Here is a 22,278-nt window from a genome sequence, read left to right as displayed (position 1 = left end):
AAGATGCAAACTTGCTCTTCCTGGCGAGTGAATCTCACTCACTTTCATAAAACGTTCAAAGTTGTCTGGGAACAAGATGCTGTGCTCGCCAGTTAATCAAACACACTGAGGTATAAAAAGGAGAACAGGAAAAAGTTCTCTGCTGCAGCAGCAATGAAAAAAAAAAAACCAACAAAACCAACAACAACAACAAATGTCCCTCCCTCCCATGTCCCCACCCACAGAACTGCAGAATGGTCAAGAACACAAATTCCTCTACGAACACCTACTACCATTTTCTCCATTTAAAAAGTTACATAGCGCCTTTCTTGGCTTAGTCTAACAGAACTCACCACACAAACCACCTAATGTGCACAGCAATTCTCGTTTGTGCATGAAACCCCATCGGGGGGAAAGAGGTAAAACGTTCTGAACTATGAGTATGTGGGGATGGGGAGGGGGCGAGAAATCGGGGAGGGAAGGGAGGACAATGAGGTAGATAGAATTCAATTTTACAGGCTCACTCCCTGCAGAAAAGGTAAGTACATTCATCTGTAAAAAAATTAAAGATGAGGTAGGTTTGAATTAACGTTGTATTTTTTCATTTTCTCTTAGAAGAATTTCCCTGAGACAGTTTCTTCCTAATTCAAACACAGATTAGAAGACGAGAATTCGATTGTTTCCAAAGTCGACCACAACAATCATGCCATCAGGGGTGACAGCTATACCTGAAGGACGGTCCATCTGACCAAAGCCGCTTCCCTGAGTGCCAAACTTGCATAAAAAGCTACCATTGGACTCGAATATCTGCACCCGGTGGTTCCTGGAGTCGGCCACGATGATGCGCCCCTCCTGATCCACGGCCACCCCCTGCGGGCGCAGGAACTGCCCGTTGCCGGTGCCCTCGGAGCCCAGGAAGCGCGCCGACTGGCAGTCGGGATGGATGACCAAGAGGCGATGGTTGTTGAAGTCCGTCACTACCAAGTGGCCCTCGTGATTGAACGTCACGCCTCTGGGGGAATCAAAGTGCTTCCAGAGTACCCCTTCGAAGCCGTACTTGTTAAGGAACACGCCGTCGGGCCCGAACAGCTGAACGCGATGGTTCCTCGTGTCGGAGACCAGGATCTTGCCCTCCGCGTTGACAGCCACATCCCACGGGTAATTGAACTGCCCGTTCTTCGTTCCTTTCTCGCCGAACTTCAGAATGAACTGCCCCTCGAACGTGAAGATCTGGATGCGATGATTGTCCTTGTCGGCCACGACGATCCTGCGCGAAGCGTCGCAGGCCACGCCGGCGGGGCGGTCGAACTGGCCCGGCCGGGAGCCCAGCGTGCCGAACTTGTGATGGAAGGTCCCGCACGGCTTGAACACCTGGATGCGGTTGTTGCTGCGGTCGGCGACGATGATGAAGCCCTCCTTGTCGACGCTGACCCCCCAGGGGCGGCAGAGCTTGCCGTCGCTGTCTCCCTCGCTGCCGAAGGACAGCCCCGGCAGCCCGATGCCGATGTAGCTGCGCCCGGACTTCACCATCACTTTGAAGGGGCTGTTCTCGATGTGTTGGTTGCACATCATCACGGACACCAGGTGCTCTCCCTCCAGCTGGGGACGGTAGCTGACCAGGTAGGTCCCGTTCTGCTGATCGCTGACGTCTGCCCCAAAAAGGTTTCCGTCTGGGCCCATGACCACGGCGGAGATCATGTCGCCCCCCGAAAGGCGAGGCTCCCCGTCGTGGTCGTAGCCGATCACGGTGAACGAGGCCACCTTGCCCTGCAGAGCACGCTTGAGGCCTTCCCCCGTGGCTTTGGTCAGGGGAGCGAAAGCCCCGCTGCTGACAAAGCCCATGGATTTGATGGCCATGTACAACGCCTGGTCAGGGGGGGTGAACATGATCCTGTCATCTTCCTGCGGCTGGAGAAGGCCTCTGACGTTCTTCAGCTCCTGCACCTGAGCCAGCATGCGGTCCCGAGCCAGAAGAATATCCATGGTACGACCCTCCTCCAGGACCTGCTGGACAGCACTAATGGTGTTATCCAGCTTGTTCAGGTTCTGACGTAACTTTTCAACTTGCAAGTAGAGGGACTTGGCCTTGACTTGGCGAATCTTTTCCACCTTGTGGGAAATGGGGGAGAGAAAAGCGCACTTACATCAGGAAAGACAGACCACAACACAGATTTCCTTCAGTCTCTCTTCCAACATAAAAGCCAGCTGGACAGTTGCTATACCATGCTGACACACACCTGCGGAACAAACCTCTAAAAATCCCAATGTAGACAGGAAGAAACAAGGAAAACAAATTACTTATCCAAATTTAGGATTATTAGTCTCTCCTAGCCTCCAGGCAAAACCATACATTCCTACTCCGCAGATCTGCTGCATCAGAGTGACATTTGAGAGAGAGAATCACTTGCTTACTAGTAATTACTTGCTTCCACAAATGCTGTTTATTCTGTTTTCATGTTGCAAGGTACTTGACAGATCACCCAAAGGCACATCTCATTCAGCCCCCAGGGAGGACAGAAGTTATTGCAGCCTCTCAGAAGAACAGAGGCTGAGGCTTCACTAACCAGAAATGAGACCAATTTCAGAAGGTGAGCTCCACTGAGCTGGGAGTCAGCACCAGCTAATGCACATGGGCTCCTGTCATTCCCCTGCCTGCCAGAACTGTTTTTGTGTGACTGGATAATGCCAGACCTCTATCTCCAGGGATTTTAACGGTCCAATTATTTTAATATTTTCTTGTAAATATCAGCAGTCATGCTGAGCTTGTGCTTTAAAACAGGATGTTTTGTGAATGTCACTTCAAATAACACAGAAGGTTGCTGCCAGTCCCTGCTTGAGGGACTGAAGTTGGTGCAAAAATGCCTGTTTTGTAACTCATCTATATAAGCCTGTGTCTAGCCTTACTTGTGAAAAACCACTTTGGACCATCTGGCAAAGGCACCTGCTGCATAAAACTAATGTAATGTCTCTTTGTTTTATTGTTGCAAAAGTACATTTCCTGATGTCTGAATACTTGCTTGGCCTCAGAACAGTATCTGGAATGCATTTTACTGAAAGAAGACTCAATGTCTGAAGACTCCTTGGTTAGACACTGACTAGGTAACATATGTACAAACATGCTGTAAGTTGAGGTATGTAGGTTTTACCAAGCTGTAACAAAAATTTGGAGATACTTCTTCCAATCAGTAATGTGTCCAAGACACATTACTGATCTTAGGTCTTAGCTAAATCCATACTCAGCCCTGGTATACAAAACTGTTTATTAGCATGCTTGACACACTGAGTTTATTTTGCTAAAATCATTTACCACCGCCATGTTTCCTTCTTAAAATAATGTTTTTCAGCTTGAAGAGAACTTTCTCTCAGTGCAGATATTCCAACCAAGTGCATTTGTACAGCACAGCAGGATAAAAAGAGCTTAGGCACAGATCTTACTCCTCCTGTACTAGGAATACCTTAAAAAAGAAAGCTGCCAAGATTCCTGCAAGAGGTTAACAGTGAAAAATCCAAACTCTCAAAAAAGCAGCATTCAAAGAACACTAACTATATAAACCGCAATTTTAATCTTGCTATTGACACTCACAAAAGAAAACAAAGCTTCTCTTGCAGGGGACTATGACCACTGAATTACTTTTCTGGAACAAGAAACTTGCCTGTTACTTCCTTTCCTCCTCTCAAAATACCACACATGCATTGCTGAGCTGAAATGAGCCCATCAGTAAAGAATTGTGCAGACACTCTTTTCTTATACTAGTTCAAAAGACATAATTAGAGGGAGGATGCTACCTTGATTGACAGTCATGGTTTTTAAGAATGGGGACAGTGAAAGTTGGTCTCACAGAATTTCTACCAGCCTTTCTAAAAAACACAGCAAAGGACAGGATAGGATATACAGCTCTGCTCCGGTCCTTTATGAGGAGTGGACTGGAAATCCAGTGATATGTGTACCTAATCCCAGAGCAGGTATTTTGCAGACGTTGTTCAGAGGGGATCTGAGGAGGGGATCTCCTCCCGGGGCAGCTGTGGGGCCAGCAGGGGGAGTGCCCAGCCCGCGCCTGGGGCTGTGCTGCTCCCAGGATCCAGCAGGAAAACCCCGCCAGCCGCTCCGGCTACGGAACCTGCAGCTCCCTTGGATATCAGCATCTGGCTGTGCAGTAGTTTGAGCAGTTTTTCAGTCTGAAAAGCACCTGTCAGCGGTACAAAGCACAAATGTAAGGGGGCATACCTTCCAGAGCAGCTCACACTCCCGCTCTTCCAAGGCCTTCTTATGTCTAGTGGTCACTACTTTGACTTCAGACTGCACCACCTTGGCTTTCATCTCGACTTGCTCTGCCACAGCCTGCGCCTGTTCAATACTCAGCTGGGGAGGAAAAAGACACACACACTTAGGGCTTGACCAAACCAATTACAAACACATCACAGGACTGCTGCTTACATTTACATTATGCTTACATTTACATGACGTGTTAAACCTTCAGGTAAAGGCAAAAAGAGACAACTCTTAGTTTCTTACTAGGGCTTCTTTGCCCATTCCATACACTGCAGCCTAAAAACTGACAGGATTGTTTAAATGCATCTATTACATGGAGTTTACACCTTCATTGGGCCTTGCACCAACACCACAGCACTAAATGCCCTGTGTAACTGCAGCAAGCAGCTAATATGGTGAACAACAGACTTGCACTGAAATTCATACTCATGTTTCTTCCATGCAGAGAACCCAGCTTTTCTACCCCCTCAAAATGGTTTGTACTGTTGTTGTCTGATGGGTCTGCTTCCAGTAAAAAAATGACACTGTAGGGAACAGACTGTGTTGTCTCTGCATTTGAGCTGCTCAGAAATACCCCTAAAAGAGTATGGAGATTTAAATCAACTTTAAAAGGAAAACAAAGAACAAATTGTTATCAGTAATAAGTATTCATATAGTTATTCACACCTTGGGTAGAAGTGTGAATTATTTTTAATATTCCAATTATTTCTAACATAACCTTGCAATGTTAATATTTTTTAAATATTCTGTAGTAGTATTCTGCAGAATGGACCCAGAAGGAGCATGTCTCTTCCCCCCTCCCCCCAAATTAAAAATGCTTTCCTCAAAAAAATCTAAACTACTCCCAAGTTTCACAAAATATTGCAGGAAGAGGCATGAAAAAAAAGACCAGGCAAACCTGAAGGATCACAGTTCCTAATGGAACAGGTTCAATAGCAATGGCTAACAACTTTTTCAATGCCTTTGCCATACAGTGAACCAGCAGACGAACCTGTGACCCTCAGAGAGGTTAAAAAGATAGTAACTTATTAATTACAACATTCTAGAACAAGATGATGGCCTGTGAAGGTATTCAGCCAAAAAAAGGGGGGAATTCTTACAAGTACACATACACTTGAAGGGAGGGCACTGAGAGGGCAGAGCCAGGCTCTTTCCAAAGGTGCCCTGTGACAGGACCAGAGGCAATGGGCACAAACTGAGACAGGTTCCCTCTGAACATTAGGAAACACTTATTTTCCTCAGAAATGCAGGCTTGTTGAAATCAGCTAAAAAGGAATTTAAAGGCTTTACCATGCATTCAGAACCTTCAGGAAGACACCCTCATTTTAACTGTACTTATGAGGATGTACCAATCTAAGAATCTGTTGCAACAATCTATGAACTATCCAGTGTGATCCAGCATCCTCCAGAATGTCAGACAGTACACATTGCCATAGTGCACCAAGTGGTTGTTAGTATTTTTGAACTATCCATTCAGCAGCATCTAGTTTATGCCAACAACTGGAATGCTAAAACATAAAAACTTAAATATAGTGTTACTTGGAGATTTTCATTCCAGGTAAGTTATTTTAAGACACCTAGTCTGAACTAGACTTATTCTTCCAGGTCACATAGGAGATCCTTTTCTGAATAAAATAGGAAGACTAACTTGGCCAGGTGATTGCTCTCTGGAGACAAGCTGAAGACAACCCTGACAAAATCAGACAACATAACATTTCTACCTTTACACCAAAGAATTCTCCTGCAAACTGTCAGGGGAAAAGAGGAGAGCTACTTGACAGCCAGCCTGCAGCCCAGGGCTCAGTAAGAGGAACAGGTCTTTCAGCTCTTCCTCCTTCATGGACTCCCAGAGTCACCTTCACTACAGTTTTAACAGGGAATGTCTTCAAATTCATACAGACTATACATCCCAGTCCCACTGGAGGCCAACCTGCCCTGCCCTCTCACAAAGCTTCTGGCAGGCAAATTCAACAAAAAATAAAATCTCATTACAGTCAGCAAAGTAGACATGAAGTCACAACTGGCCATGGATTAAGACTTCATAAAGCCAGGAGGCCTCAGACCCAGCTAGAAGAGGCCACATGTAAGAACACTGTGCCTCTATCACCTCTTTGCCATTCAGATACAGAAGCTGCCCTACAGCAGGAAAAAGCATGCATTTCTTCCCAAAACAGACCTGGATTCCCATCAAATACAGCAAAACACCTTCCTTCTCTTGCAAAGAGAAAGAGGTACCACTTTGAGAAGTGTCAGGGAAACTATCCACTCATATTCCAATTTTAACAGTCATGTCTGTTAATGCATAAAAATCTTGACTTGCTAATTTTTGCTTTTTGAACCCAGTACCCATTTAGAACTATGATCTATATATATGCTTAGGGATGCATATATTACCATACCTTAGGGATAAGAGCAATCCCAACTTCCCTCACTAATACCCACAAAAACCAGAGTCTGCCTTTCAAGAACTCCATCATAGCAGGAGCAGCAGCAATTCCCTCAGGATGCTGGGATCTTTCAGCTGTAGGAACCAGTTATGCACAACCAGCTGTCTACCAACTACTCATGTCATCACCTGAATTTATTATTACTTGCCCAGGTATGAACAGCTCAGATCAGTGGGGGATGCCCAAAATGCTAAGATTCTAATATCATCCAGGATATTGGTGATGTTTTGGTAAAATTCAGAGGGTTCTCCACTCTGTTCAAATAAGCTAGAACAGCCTAGGAAGGCTGACCAGCATCAAACATGCAGAGGTATGATGGGGGGCACAGCAACAGCAAGTGATCTATGTCTGAAGCAAAAGCCAAGAGCATCAAGTACAACTTTTGGGAGTCGTCCTCACATGAAAATCCCTTGTTCACTTTGATTACTGTAAGGAGTCAAGAGTTCTGCTATGAAAAATCACTCCTGCTGTTCTGCAGGCATTTTCTGTGCTGAACTTGTCTTGGAGAGGTCAGCTTTTTAGGATGCATGTCAAGCAGCAGTGCTTCTTGTTCTGGTCAGACACCATACAATCTTTTTAACAACAAATCATTATAAAGAAAAATAGCTTTTATCATGCACTGTCCTCATGGTATGTCAAATTTTCCAGCATAGTGAATTAGATGGTCTATCAGTTCACACACTTGGGAGACAGAAGACAAGGCCTGTGTTTATCCAATAACTGTGCTGGGTTACAGAATGTGAGATGGAAAAACAACTGTTTGTCTCCTGCTGTTGGCCAATAAAGTAAATCATCTATTTCTAGCTGTACCTCTCCACCTCTGGCTTCTCAGGGCTCTTAAGATGGCCAACACCAATCCCCATTCTATTAGAGATGTCACCAGTGCCCTGTCTTTGTTAAAAACAAGTAAAAACCAGAAAAACCACTGCTCTGCGGTGTGTCTTGTAAGCTTAAGGGTTGAAACTGGTACTTCCAATTCCTCAAGAGCAAAACTGAAGTAGCAGCAGTTCTTGTGCAGGTGACATGTTCCAGGGGGCCACCACACAAGGACACTGCACACAGAGCTTCCAGAGAGGCAGACAAAGGTGTTTGCAAGAAGGACAGCAGTGCAGACATCCATCATAGCTACTGCCACCAGCACATTCCAGCTTTGAGTAAAAGCTGAAGGGCAAAGTTGTACCAGAACCTGGGTGTCTTTCACAAGCTCCCTTTAGCTGGACACCTCTGTGAGCTCCCCTTTATCTACATTTCACCACCTGAGGGGAAAACTAGTGATGATCTTGCTGCAGAGGGTAAGGCAACTGATGGTGCAACGTGAACCTATGAAGAAACCAACTGCAAGAGCCAGAAGTAGCAGTGTATTATTAGAGAACTTGGCCATGCTTCTGGATGCCTGTGCTGACTACAGAGGTGCCCAAATCAACACCTGCCATTTTGTAGAATGGCAACATTCTGTAATATTTTGTATTTTCTGTCTTCTGTTAAACAGTAGGAACCAGAGCCTCAGGCTACAAAAAAAAAATTCTATGATTTGATGTTTACCTAAATATTCCTATGGGATATTTAATGTTCTAGACTTCCACGTTTTCACTAGTGCTGCTTTGTTAAATGAAAAAAATTTTAAAAAAAAAGAGAGCAGAACCATAAAATGCTCCAGGAGAAAGAAAGACTGTTACAAAGCTTGTGGTCTGAAGAGCTACGACAGAGGTGCTGATGCCCTCACTGAGTGGTTGCTGCTGTCTGATACTCAAATTAAATCAGTATGCCCACAGTTATTTGAAGAGGCTACCTCAGGTCTCTGAAACAGCAGGGTGATCCAGGTGCTGAGCCATGATGTTAGATAACACCAGTTTAGTCCAGGAATTTATCCAACTGGCCAAACTGCAGCACAACACACCACAGTGGCAGCACCATGAGATAGATGATGGCTGCATATGGTAACTGCACTGCAACCCATCAATGCTGGCTTGCATGAACATATTTGAAAAAGTGCCTGGGATTTTTTTATTCCATCCATCCAAAGATGGGAGGGAGTTATAATTTTTCAGCCATTAATTCCAACACTTAAGTTTCCCAACCTCAAGTTTTCTAATGAAGGTGCAAACCTCTGGAGAGAAAATTCAAATTCAAAACCAAATTTTGGTTCTACTGAGGAATTCTTCAGTATTTGAGGGGTGAATGGACCACGGGTATTGGAAAAAGAATATTAAATGTACACTTTCCTTCCTCAATATGGAGGATTTGCAGTTTAACCATTAAGGAATTTAAGACTAAGTTAACCTTAATCACGGGGAACTAACAGCTGAGGTGCTTCTTCTCTGACAAACTCCTTTCTGGATTTTAAAAGCACATCAACTACAAAAAATCCTGAAGGAAACTTTTTGGTATGTCTCAAGTTAGCCCTCTTCCACCAAATGGAAGGTGTTCCAGCCATAAGTGGTTTGTTTTCAGTTCCTTAAGGCACAAAAAGATACAGTGGGCTTGTTTCACTGAACTTTTCCAGTTACTCATCACTGTGCCAATGCAGGATAAAACAACCGGGACATAACAGTTGGCTTTCCTTAGCATCAAGAACTGGATACAAACCTCCTGATGTTCTTACACTAGAAAAATTAACTGGAAGATCCTACATAATTGCAGTGAAAGGTACCAGGATTTGCAGTAAAACTGGTGCAGCTATAGCACAAATCACAGTAGCTGGACCAATTCAAAGGTTTCAGTCTAATGCATGTAAAACACCACAACATCCTCACTTGAAGTTCCTCACAAAGATAATTTTAAAATAAGCTTTGATGGAGGGAGGGCTGGAGGCCAGGTTAACTCATGCCAGCTACAACTAAACAATCATTTTGGTTTGCACTGCAAGAACAGACTTTTTGCCTACAATTTTAGGCAGAACAGTAGTTTGGACAGTGACACATGTCAAATCCATCTTCCCCAGTAACCATCTGCTCATATGCTGCACTGAGGAACTCACGGAAATACCACACAAAGCAGTGACTAAAAGTACAAAGAAATTCAGCCTCTTGGTATAAATCCCAGCTTTAGAAAAGCACAATCGACTCCATTTTGTTGACAAAGCTTCATTTCAGATTCTCAAACCTGCAAGCCTGACTTCAAAGCCCTGCACAAGGCTGCCTGAGCTAACTCAATGTGACAACCCCAAAAAGATCCCTTGCAGCACAGCAGTGCCATCCTTCTCAGGTATCGACCTCCCAGCAGCACAGATCCATATGGCAACCCACAGGGAAGCTCCCACCCAAGGGCAGAGGCTCAAGGCAACAGATCAGCTTCCTCCTCTGGCCAGCTGAGTTTCTTACAGTACCCCCTCACCCCCTGTAAAGGTGTTAATCTAGTTCATACCACTTCCCCCACAAATTTGGGAGGGAAGCTCCTAAGCCTTTCATGACAGATAAGAGAGCAGCTCCCGCTATGTTCTGCACAAGACCAGTCTCACTGGGCAGTGAGAAGCTTGCATGGTCAAGCAAAACAACTGCAAAAACAACTACAGGCTCAGCTAAGAAAGAATTAATTCTGTTTTCCAATAAACTCACTTTTTAAGACATCTAAGATGAGCAGATTAAAATGTATTTTGACATGTTCACCTGGAAAATGGCCCTAAATGAACATGAGCACTCAGTGCTTTACTGTTATGCAAGTGCATTAGATTACATGCATACATCCATACATATATATACAGTTACACACGTATAGATGTATTTTAAGAAGGTGACATTTTGAAGAAGCCATCTATCTTTCACCATAACAGATTTACGTTCAGTTTGTGACCTAGTCCTTGGAAAAAATTCTGAAAGAAGACAGCTAAGTGTGCACTTTCGTGAGGTACAACAGGGCAGCGGGACACGCTCCCCACATATAGAAAGGCAGCAGTCCTGATTCCTCCCACACCATTTATCCAGTGTCAACTTTGCCTTTCATATCACCCTGTGAATCAATCTCTGTGAGTCTCTGAAAAGGCTGGAAAAGCATCCCAGCTAGGAGTATAGCTTTCTGCTGAAACAAGAAAAGAGTCCTACAGCAACCCAGTTGGATGTTACTGCTTCATTCCCTGGCACCATCAACAGTCCCTGCAGCACTGCAGTGAACCAGCCAGGGGGCTGAGCCAGCCAAAAAGTAAACCCACAGAATAGCTACCCTTTCAGCTGGATCAGGTCATCCCACGGGCACAAGTTCTCAAGTTAGAGACAGGCTTAGGAATGCAGCCCAGGACCATCATAGCACAAGGAAGCATGGAAGGCTTTCCACTGCTGCAGAAATATCAGAGGGGGGGAAAAAAGCAAGCTTCTTGCTCTTTCTTACAGAGGACTTCAACTTCCTTGAAAAGTGAAGTCTGGACTCTTCTGGAGTGACAGGCTACATCAGGCTTCAGTGGATCAAGAGGTTGAAATCCCAACTCACAGCATTTTTTTTTTAAGTCTGAAAAACAATCTTTCCTCCAAAGCCACAGGAAGAGCTTAAATAAACATTTCTTCCTAAAAGCCTTCAACTTTGCTTAACCAGATACTCTCCAGCCAGTTGACTCATGGCTTGATTTCCTCTCTCCTGCAACGCCACCCTTCAAATTCCACCTTTTCCCATTTACTCTCAACTACCCCTCCTCATCCATCCTCAACATCTCCTGTCAGGGGAGCTATCCCTTTCAGAGCCTATTAAGAAAGAGTTTATGGTACAGCAGTATGCATCAGTCCCACTAAGAAGTGTTACTACAAAGTATTACTTTTCAAGCCTCTCAGAGCTCCAGTCTTGTGTCCCTCTATTACAGCTTGTACTGGCATTTAATTCTTTGTTGACTATTTCCATACTTTTAAGAAAACACTCAAGCCAATTTCTTTTAATTTAGAGACTACTTATTTTAGAGTTTGTTTTGAATTCATGCTGACACGCTGTCTCCTCCCTAGGATAAACATATAGCTTCACAGCCATGTTGTCCCAAGAATAAAGACAGCTCTGCTCCATGAAAGCTTTGAGTTGAGCACCTCTGCTTTTAACAGCATCACATGCTCTTCTGGTTGCTGCTGATGTTGCTTCAGGAATAGCTGGCTTGGGCCAAACAATTTTCCCATTCCTGCACATGCAGATTTCCACCCTGTTAATTTAATCACTGATCTGTTTGCTCACTACTCTTCTTTTGTGCTGCTGTTCAGATTAAGAACCCCACTAAACTAATGAAACAACTCCGCTCTTGAGTACATGGTTCATTTTACAGATCTTTACACAAGATATATATGCTCAGCTAATACTTCCAAGACAGCCTCTTAACCAGGATGGGCTGTAGCCAGACCTGGGCAAAGCTGCATGAGCTAAGTTCAGTGGAGTTGCTTGTTCAAGCCATATGAGCATAGCCAGTACCAGGAAACTTTTACCAGCACCATCAAGCAACAATCAGCCCACCACAATGGCAGGAGCCCTCAGCATAAAAGGCAGAAAAAGATAAGGGAGGAAGGAGCAAAAGAAAATCAGAAGAAAATCAGGCACAACAGCATTTATGCAATAGTAGCAGAGTGGTGCTCCATGATCTCCTGCTAGTTTCTACTCCAAAACACAGTCCTCAGATGATTTAGCTGTACCAGTTAGATGATTAAGAGCCCTGGAGGTCAAAAGCAGTAATTTAATTACTAACAGGCAAGCCCTTGTCTAGCCTGGAGAAATGCAGCGATGGTCTTTAAAGTAGTATAATTCCTTCCTTCTTGTCATTTTGGGGATGTGTAAAGCATTTCAGTATGGATACTGCTAAAGAGCTTTACAACCCAGTTTAAAACAAATCTTGGAAGATGCTACGTTTTCCAGGATTTTGCATGAAGCTGGAGTTAGCCATCCAGCTCCAAAAACTTGTTGTTTACTGTGCCAGTGTAACATCAGAAGCTGAAGGAAAATGTCAACAACTGATTACTATCTTTACCAACATAAACTATTATCATTCCACTAGTGCAAAGACTTAATGAGAGACTAATTAGTTGCTCTTGTCTCACAGAACAAGCTTAATTCCTTCATTTACTAGGAACAAGCAGCAGACAATGAGCTCTGGGTTATTTTAATTATTGCTTGTACCTTGCATGTGCCAGGAAAGCCCACCCAATTCAGAAAGTAAGTTATCTCCCCATCCATGACATTCTACATAAGTTTACTAAAAAAAAAAAAATATCTTAGTAGTTAAAGCATGTAGTGTTTGGTGTCCAACTCAAATTTAGGACATGACACCAACAAAACTACATGGCAGCAGGTGTGGAGTGAAGCTTCCCACTTCCCATCCAAAGTCTCCCTATAGACAAAACTACCACTAATATAATATCAAACCTACCACTGGTTATTACTCAGCAAAAGTAATTATCTACATATCACTGCAGTTTAATTCCCTACGAAAATTCCTTCTCTAGTTTGAAGCACTGTGCTAACTTCTTTCCAGCCCTTGCCAGGCATTTGTATTTGCACTATAAAACACAGCTGAGGTAGGAGAGCACAGCAGCAGGCAGAGTGTGCCTCTGTGTGTGCAGAGCAATCCTCACATGGAGACAGCTCTAGACCCTCTGCACAGGCAGGTTAAGGAATTTCACACTAATCCAGCAGCTGATTAGTATTTTGTATTTGGTGGCAACACTGAAGACATAACAAGAGTCAAAGGTAGGCAGAGTGCTAGAAGCTATACAGGCAGGAAGATGCTCAAAGAAAGTCTGATTCGTAAAAACAAAACCAGGTTTGGCACTGCCACATAAGACCTGAGCTTTCTTGAAACGCTTCACACTCCAGTGCATTTGTACAGAGCTTCATATATATTGTGATTTACATGACAGGATTATGCTGCAAGAATGCAAAACTCATATAACAGCACTTTATTTTCAGCTCCACCACCACTTCTGTCAGAGATCTGAGAAAACAGAAGGGGTGAGAAGACTGACAGCAGAAGCAGAGAGCTTTTTGCCTTGACACCTTGCCCTGTAACAGACAAGCTGGGTGGGAGAGGGGGGAGAAGAAGGAGGGGGAAATAAAGTGCACAAGTTAGGAGTATCTTACTTGAATAGCCTGTCGTCCTTGCTGAGCATCTGCCAGGAGCTGAATGGTGAGAGTCCTGGAGTCCTGCAGGGCATCTTGGAGGTAGATAAAGCTGTGACCCACATGTCGTCCCATGGTACATTCCCGACATATGGGGACAGAACAGGTATCACAGTAGAAATGCAGTACCTGGAAGAAGGGGGGAAAAAATTCTCACTATGTAAAGAAGAAACAAAAAGAAAACAGAGGCAGGATGTGTTAAAAAAAAAAAAAAAAAAAAAATCCAGAAGTTCAACTATAAAGGAGATGGCTAGAGGCAGCAGCAATAGGCAAAGACTTCACAATAGTTTCTCCACAGAGGAAGAGCTATCCTTCCCAGTAAACTCCAAATCATGCCCTAACAGTTAGATGGAAGTGTCATTGTTTTCTTTGCAATACAATACTAGGAAGAGTGTCCACATCAGCTCCTCTTAAGAGAGGAAGCCATCTGCCAACACTTACAGACTGGAGATGGCATCTATGGCAAGTTTCAGGTGAAGACTTTTCCTGAAAATACAAACACCAAATTCTCTTAAGAGTCCATTCAATAATCAATACACTGGAGAGCTGCAACAGCAGCACACCCACCGCTCACAAGGGGAAAACCAACCATGCATGCCAAGAACCATCCTCTCTTTTCAAAATATGCAAATCCCTTATGTTCAGGACAGCAACAATATGGGGTAAAACTCCCCCCTGCCACTTCCATCAACAAAGCAAAAATCCTTTGCTATGACAGTGTTTTCTATGCTAGTGATACTTCAAGATGCTTGAGTTGGAAAACAAGACTGCAACTTTATCACGCCCATCAGAGCGTTTGAATGCTACGGTGACCTGTGGGTAACCATTAAATCCCCGTTCTGTTCACAAAGCACTCCCATACCCTATATTCAAATCACAACCTAGACCAAGATGTTAGCCTAGAAAGCTGGATGCACTCATCAGCCACAGCTGCTCCCATTCCATCCAGCAGAGGGAAGTAGCACACAGAAATAGCAACTTCCATGGAAGCCTGCCTTCTTAGAAGGAAGCAGAAATCAGCTCTCAAGTTTTTGTTTCCAAAGATGCAAATGAAGGAGCACAACACTCCAACACAAGAAAGCCCTGTATTCAAGTCTTGCTCTTAACTACACACACTATTTTTCTTAGACTGTAATAACAGAAAATCTGTATTACCATGGAACAGTACAATGGCATAAGGTTTCATACTATGAACAACTTTTCCATCACCAGATATCTGAAGCCTACCTCACAGAAAGGAGCAAGAGCAGAACAAAGATTGGACACGTGTTTGATATGCCTGTCTTCTCCCAGCTGTCATCCAGCCACTCCCGACTCCAGCTAACAGCTCGTGATATGGTGCATTACATCCCCCTTTCCCTTCTCCCTCAAAAGCAAGGGAAGGACAGGACAGGTGATTCCTCCCTTGGATTGCCTGGGCTGCATAAAGTGACATTTTAAGCTCCTACAAGCGCAACAGCTGAAGTGGTATATGGATTAATTTCTCAAAGGGGTATGTGTGTGTTTGTGTGCACATGTCAGATTTTACTAAAACGTGCCCTTTTTTTTCTGAAATTAGGTTTTGCTGTAGGGAAACTGGAACAGACTTATGTTTGCTTCTGTTTAAACACTAAATCCTCAAGCAGTGTCTCAGATTCCCATTTTTCCAAGTAAAAAAATTCCTTAGGTCTGAAATGCATTGTTCAAACACATCATCTTCCTCAACTAGAGGGATCCTTATATCCTTACACTGTGGTTGTCTAAATATGTATACAATGTTCACTTGCATATGAAGTTCTGTAATTTTTCTGCTGAAATTACAGGGAATGTTTATTACATGTTCCTGAATAACTCCACTTAAACAACTGAGAATTTGAGGGAGAATGAAAACCAAGACAAGGTATCAAGTTAAGTCATATGAATCTGATATACTCTAAAAACATACAGCAGGGATTTGGGGCCTCAGTCAAGCAGAGCAGCTGAAAAGAAAATGGTGACCATATGAACAGAAGACCAGAAGCAAGTTAAATCTATTACTAGTCCTACACAATAGCCAATACCAGGAGCAAAAGCTCGCTCCTCTCCTGCTGCAAGGTAACAGCATCCACTGGTAAAAGAGTCACCCAGCTGTTCAAGCCAAAGAAAAAACCAAGCTTAAACTGTTTAGTTGCCTCTTGCCACCCACCAAAATGTGGTGGGAAACATCACTCCTGAATTTTGAATGAAGAGTGACAAGAGCCATATTCTCATTTAGGAAATGGGCAGATTACACAGGATACGGCAGGGGAGGGTCTTGGGAAAATAATATAGAAACATTGGTAAGGCCTTATTAATTTCTTAGTCAAACAAACAAATAAAACAAAAAAGGTAAAAACATAGAACTTGTCAGGGGCACCCAACAGGCTGGACATCAGCTCTAGCCAGCAAAAGGGGCACACTCCCAGAGAACAAACCTGGGAAATCTCTGGCTGTGCAGGGCACAACAGTTGTGCCAGCTGGGCTGGTGGGGCTTGGGCACAGCATCCAACTTGCCTGTGCTTGCAGCCACAGCCAGGAGTTTATTGTTAAGCTCAAGCCTGCTCACATCCCAGTCCCTAGGTCACGGCCACAAAGGTCACATACTGCTAGATTAAGTTTCTACGCCTGGTTCTAAATAAAGGGGGGTGTGGGGAGCCAGAGCTCCCCTTTCCCCCCATCCCCCAAACAAGCAACTCCCTGGGGGAAAAAAGAAAAAAAAAAAGGATAATCATGCTGAGGATAGGTGTAGGACAATGCACAGCTGTGTTCTCAGTTCAGAACTGATGCACACACAGTGCACCCAAAGCACTGGCAGAGCCCCCCTTCTTCCAGTTCCAGCAATGTGAGACGGCCCCCCCACATTTCAGCTCTCTGCTACTGCAGCACTGCAATGCTCCTTCGGGACAAACTGCTCCTGCTCCTCACAGGACAAATAACAAGACTGGTCTTGAAGGGTGCACAGGCAGAAGGAGCAGGAGGGAAGAGTCAGACTAAATCTTCCTTAGTGGACGTCAGCTTACACTCAGGTAAAAAACAAATTACACACCACCTCAAAAAAACCAAACCAAAACAAAAAACCAGAACAGTACCTAGAGTAAATTCCTAAAAAATTTTTCCCCCTCCCTATCAGAAGAGGCAGAGATTACACAGCCAAAAGATCCATCAAGCTGTAAATTAACTATTGTCCTGTTAATTTCACTATTTACCCAAACATAGGAAAAACTGGTTTATAAGCAAACAACTTCAAACACTGCAGGTTTTTCCAAACTACATGAATGCTCTAGTGGGCAGCTAGGAAAAGACGTATGAAAGCAGAGATTTCTCCTTTCAAAGAAATTTATAATCTGTGTAAATTGCATTTAATGAATTGTTTCTTTCTGTAGTAATTATTAAGTAATTAAGTCAAAATACCATTTTAAAGATAAAAACTGGTAGCCTACAACACCCTATCCAATAGGGAGAAAAAGATTAATACGCAAGCTTAGGAGCTTTTATTTCTTTTTTTTTTAACTGTTCTACTCCATTAATTACTATTTTAGAATTTCCACCAGAATTAAGTGAAGAGAGAAATCAGAAGGAAGAGGGGACTAGTTTTAGAGATAGTTAAAAGTGATTTATTTTAAAATAAATCAGCTATGGGTTGATTATTTCCCAAACAGGAAATATTTCCTGAATTGGTGGCATACAATTTTAGACACAAAACAATAAAGGGAGCCTACTTCAATTTAAACAGAATCAGTGAACCATGTTACAGGGCTATTCATCTTTTACAGCCACAGCAGCCCAAGAAATACAACAGCAAGGCCATAAATGTGATTGCTTCAGGAAAGGCTGTACAGTGCACCGTAAAAACATTTTACAACAGCAGGAATTCCTGGGTGTCGCTCTCCCCATTTTTTGGTCCATCTGCTTTCAAAGGGGGCAGGGGGATGGGCGGAGATGTTGTTAAACGTCCCCCGGGACTGCACAGCAATCAATCATCATCTGATGAATGGCCACTAGAGTTAAACCCTGACCCCACTCCACAATTCCCACACCAGCCCTTCTCTCCTTACTGCTGACCAGCTTCCAGCGTGCCCCCCCACCTTCCAGCCCTCACCAAAATTTCCCAAATACCAAGCCCAGACAAAAGCAATGGAATGTAGTAGGCACCATGACAGAGGAGAGAATTCAGCAGGAGCAGCATCTGAGGAGGCTTATCCTTACACTGTGTTTAAATAAATGTTCTTTCAGCAATACTCTCGGTGCCCTTCTCCTCCCAGCTTGCAAACACTTCACTTCTCTCATTTTCAGAGCACATGCGCATGCAAATGGACAATAAAGCACGGGGAAGCTAATCACATTTAAAAACTTGCTTTCTGTCACGACATTTCAGTATCTTGCAAGGATTTTATTTAAACCTACAGTGTTAAGAATTTGTACAAAGCAGCAACGCATAAGGCTGCATTATTTTTAAAATGCAAGTCTGCTCTAAAAAGTTACCCTGTAGTCTTAGCCAACAATAAAAGAAGTCCACAGACAAAACAGCAGCCTCCTGGTTTCCACTTTTGGAAAAGTTTCAGTATGGTACTTATAAGTTAACTTAGGTTGATTTTATGATTTAAAAAAAAATCTTGCTATAGTCAGTTTAAAGTTTTCCATTACTAAAGGTGTTTTATTATCAAGTTCCTTTGACAGTACCTCAAACACCAGTGGCTTTGTTAGGTAGTGTGTAAGGCTTAGATCACCAAGTTTAGTATAAACCAATTTGCCAAGGAGTTTTGGTCCTAACTTCCTCAGCACTGTGGGGTTGTTTTTTTCTTTTTTTTTTTTTCCCCTTTGCTTCTGTCCCTCCCTGAAGAAAAAGCTGCTTCCCCAAATGCAGCAATTTTTTTTTTTTAAACGCTATTTAAATGAACTAGTTCTCCTGAGCAGTGTAGTTTGATACAGATAATTGTCACAGGCTTAAGCAAAAATAGGCAATATTTTTACTCTGTAAGAAAATGGTCCTTAGTTTCCACCTCAACTGCAATTTGTGACTATTAACTTGATTCACACCATGATGAAAGCAGTATTTTAGGAACCTTAATTTGAAATTTGAGTGCTAAATATAAAGACTGATGGGCAAGTCACATGATACGCGTCAAAACTACAAGCAATTTCCCAGTATACCTTAAATATTTGTCATTCAGAGATACCAGTTAATGATCTAATTGCTCCTAGAACTTGTATTTTAACTTGATGCTCTGGAGTAGAAGAGAATGGCTTTAAACACCAATCTTCCTCTCTGCACACAGTGGCAATGGGAAATTGCACACCAACTCCAGAAGGTCTCCACAGCAGACAAGAGAGTTACTTCTTTAATAACAAAATTTCCACAAAAAACACTCTGAAGTGTTACAGCCCTATCCCACACAGGGCACGCAGCACGCACAGGGAGCTGTACCAAGTGGCAAAAGTGAATTCAGTTTACTGTTACCTTCCTTCGCCGCTTGGATGGACAGAGGTGGGTTTTGCTCCATTTAGAAATTCATCAAGTGCAAGAGGATCACTCAGCCCTTTTGTTAAATTCATCCTGATTTCCTTACCCCACCTGGAATAATAAAAGCCCAGCCAACAGATGACTTGGCTCATGCAAGTCTGTTTATAGGAAATAAAGCTGTAATTCCACACGCTTTTTTCCCAGCACTACTGCTAATACCCTTCCTTCCCCCAGATGCTCCAGTGGGTTCTGCTCCCTGTTTCTCAGCCACACAGGTATCTCTCGGCCCAGCACGTGAAGGGGAAGGGAGCTCACAAATAAAATCCCAAATGTGAAACCACACACAGCTCAAGGCTGCCGCTTCACTCCACAGTTAAACTGACAGCTACTCTGTGAGGAAGCCCTAAATCTCCCCTGTCTTGCTCCTATTTCCCTCCCTTTACTGATCCTGTCTCAGTGAAAACATTTGGGTATCCACAAAAAGCATAAAATTCATTTTTGAATAAACTATTTTTATCAGCTGAGCCTGGGATCGGAAGATCAGTAGGACCAGCACGACGAAGGGGGAAGAACCCATAATTAAGGGCATAGAGACATTTGATGACAACTATCTGGTACCTTGCCAACCTCACAGCTGGAAATCAGTGTAAATCTTCTCGTCTCAAGTTCTAACTGGAAGAGAACAGTATCTAACTGGAGCGGAGTTAAACAGGCTGGTAAATCAAACAGACTACTATACTCTTAAAATTCCTGATGTTTACCTTCTCCAATCCTCCTGTGATGTCATGAAGCCAGTAAAAACAGCTACATATTTTAGAGTAGTGACAGCGCTGAGTCAGTCAAACCATCCAGGTTAAAAGTAAGTTTTTTGAAAGACTCACAGCCACATTAATCACGTCGAGAACACCCAGTAGGCATTAACAGCCAGCTGGGAGTGGAGCAGAGACCATTTAAATTGCCTTTGCCAACACAAACAGCATTTGCAAATTTAAATGGATTTGGGGTAGAAGTGACAATCAAGTTCCACTTCACTCTGATCACTGAAATGGTGTGACAACAGGCTGCCAACCGGGCCAGGAGACAGGAAGTCACACCTTTGACAAAGCTGTTTTAAGGATCTGCTGGCTCCAGCCTACTATGAAATTGCATTCTCAGTGTTTTAAGTTAAAATCTTATAAATGAAACTTCATGTGATGACTGCAGCTTCTGGTTCTAGGCACTGGCCTGGCATTGCAGCTTTCCAAGCATTTCTCTTTCCATACATTTCTCTTGCACTACGCCCCCATTGATCCACTCTGATTATGGAGGGGGCACCACACCAGTCACTGGACTTTGGCCATCTCATCAGCTAACTCGCTAAAAGCTCCTGGGTGCAAGGTAACTCAGTCAGCTGATCTAACTCACCACCTCAGAGATTCCAGTTACTGATGGGCTGGAAAGGGCATCTTGCTTCCAACTTTACTCACTGGTCCAATTCTTCCTAAATAGGGATAAGCAAGGCTTAATATTATTTTTAATGTTAATACTGGAGTGAGGCAGGGATAATTATCCCATAGTGGACTACTGTTTAATTATTACATAATGGCAAGTTGACATTCAGCAATTTTCTTTTAAATATGCTGTTTGGAGTAAAAAAAAAAAAATTTAAAAAATCACTATTTTGTTTTTAAAAAGTCACAACATCTGTTTCAACACTGAAGCAGGTAATGTAGCCAGTCTAGGGAAGATGCAATGGTATCAGTAGCTAGTAGATTACTCAGTCCAAGATAAGTCACAGTTCTTTCACGGATTTCAATAGGGGAGACCAGCCTGTACTTCAACATGCAACTCATTAGCTGTTTAAATGCAGCTTCTGTGCCAAATCTGCATGACATGAGTAGCAGCAGGGTGGTCTTGGCACACAGGGGACAGTGGGTGGATCTAAATATTCAACAGTTCAAGCATGCAAGCTAATAGCCTGCTGTGGTAGCTGACAGAGTGGGTCAGCACACAGTTCTACTTTCAAGCCCATCTGTCCAAGGCACTGCTGTGCAAATCCTCCACTGAAGAGTCAGTATCTCTGACAACCAGTGTCTTCAAGTTCTGATCCAAAGCTTGGCCATGATTGCAGCAATGCTGTAAACAGCAACAGGTTGATAACTTCTTGGCTACTGCACAAGGTGTTTTGTATTTCAGAGAGAACCAAATGTTAACATCCCTACGAACTGCTTATGTAACATGTTCTCCCTCTCCTGCACAGCTCAGCGTAAGAGCTTGTGAAAATTTTCCTTCTCTGCACAGAAAGGGTTGGACTGAGAGTCAGGGTGCACACAAGGCTCCTGTGCCATCTCTGTGACTATCATCAGTACTGGCCTCACCTCTCAAAATCCCTTTTCCTCAAACCCGTGCTGTGTGCTGTTCCCACATCACTGCAGAGAACACCTTCTCCGTTCAGGTCCATGGCAACTGTTGAGCTTCACATGGAAATATGACAGCAAGGATGCCATTCTACATCTTGCAAACAAAGTTTTAGTCTCTTAAAATACTGGAGACAAACCTTGTTGGGTTTTTTTTGTTGTTGTTTTTGCTGTTTGTTTTTAATTTGATGGGGGAAGGGAGGGGGGAGAGAAACAAACAACCCTAAAGTTCCCAGATTTCACTCAAGGGCAGCTAGTCCTCATGGTGAGGACAAACCAATTGAGAAACAACATGTCAAGCAGATGGGTTGTGTGCAGTTTGACAGACTTCCCTGATCCCAACACAACACAAACCCGTCTTGAGTAGGATTGATTTTCTTATATAGCCATTCTCTAGTCAATCCACCACTACCTAACAAAATTCATTTTGATGCAACTGATTCCCATTAATATTGTTAGAGGGCTTCTCTGGGGGGTCAGAAAGCCTATCAGGATAGACATCTTAAATTCACAATGTTCAACTGCTAGGGAAAAACTGACTATGAGAAGAAAGAACATATTTATCCAGATAAACTCCTGCTTTATATATTTGAACTTTGTGATAGGTTCTACTTCAGGGGTTTTTCTGGCTTTTAAAAAAATTTTATTTCATGTGAGGTT

At 43.3% G+C, this 22,278-nt stretch overlaps 1 protein-coding gene across 1 annotated transcript in view; it reads right to left on the bottom strand.

Annotated features, from left to right (window-relative positions):
• Nucleotides 1-636: 636 nt before the first annotated feature.
• TRIM71 (tripartite motif containing 71) overlaps nucleotides 637-22,278 on the bottom strand; it is a gene marked incomplete at its 3' end in the record, with an annotated part of 54,006 nt that continues 32,364 nt past the window's right edge. The window contains exons 2-4 of the mRNA XM_084207010.1: nucleotides 13,726-13,893; nucleotides 4,205-4,339; nucleotides 637-2,088 (exon numbers count right to left, since the gene is read on the bottom strand). Of these exons, the coding sequence (XP_084063136.1) occupies nucleotides 637-2,088; nucleotides 4,205-4,339; nucleotides 13,726-13,893 (1,755 nt within the window). The remainder of the gene's footprint in view (nucleotides 2,089-4,204; nucleotides 4,340-13,725; nucleotides 13,894-22,278) is intronic.

This window comes from Fringilla coelebs (genome assembly GCF_963513975.1).
Source record: "Fringilla coelebs genome assembly, chromosome: 1".
In the NCBI taxonomy this organism is placed as follows: Eukaryota; Metazoa; Chordata; class Aves; order Passeriformes; family Fringillidae; genus Fringilla; species Fringilla coelebs.
This window is presented reverse-complemented; position numbering and strand designations above follow the sequence as displayed.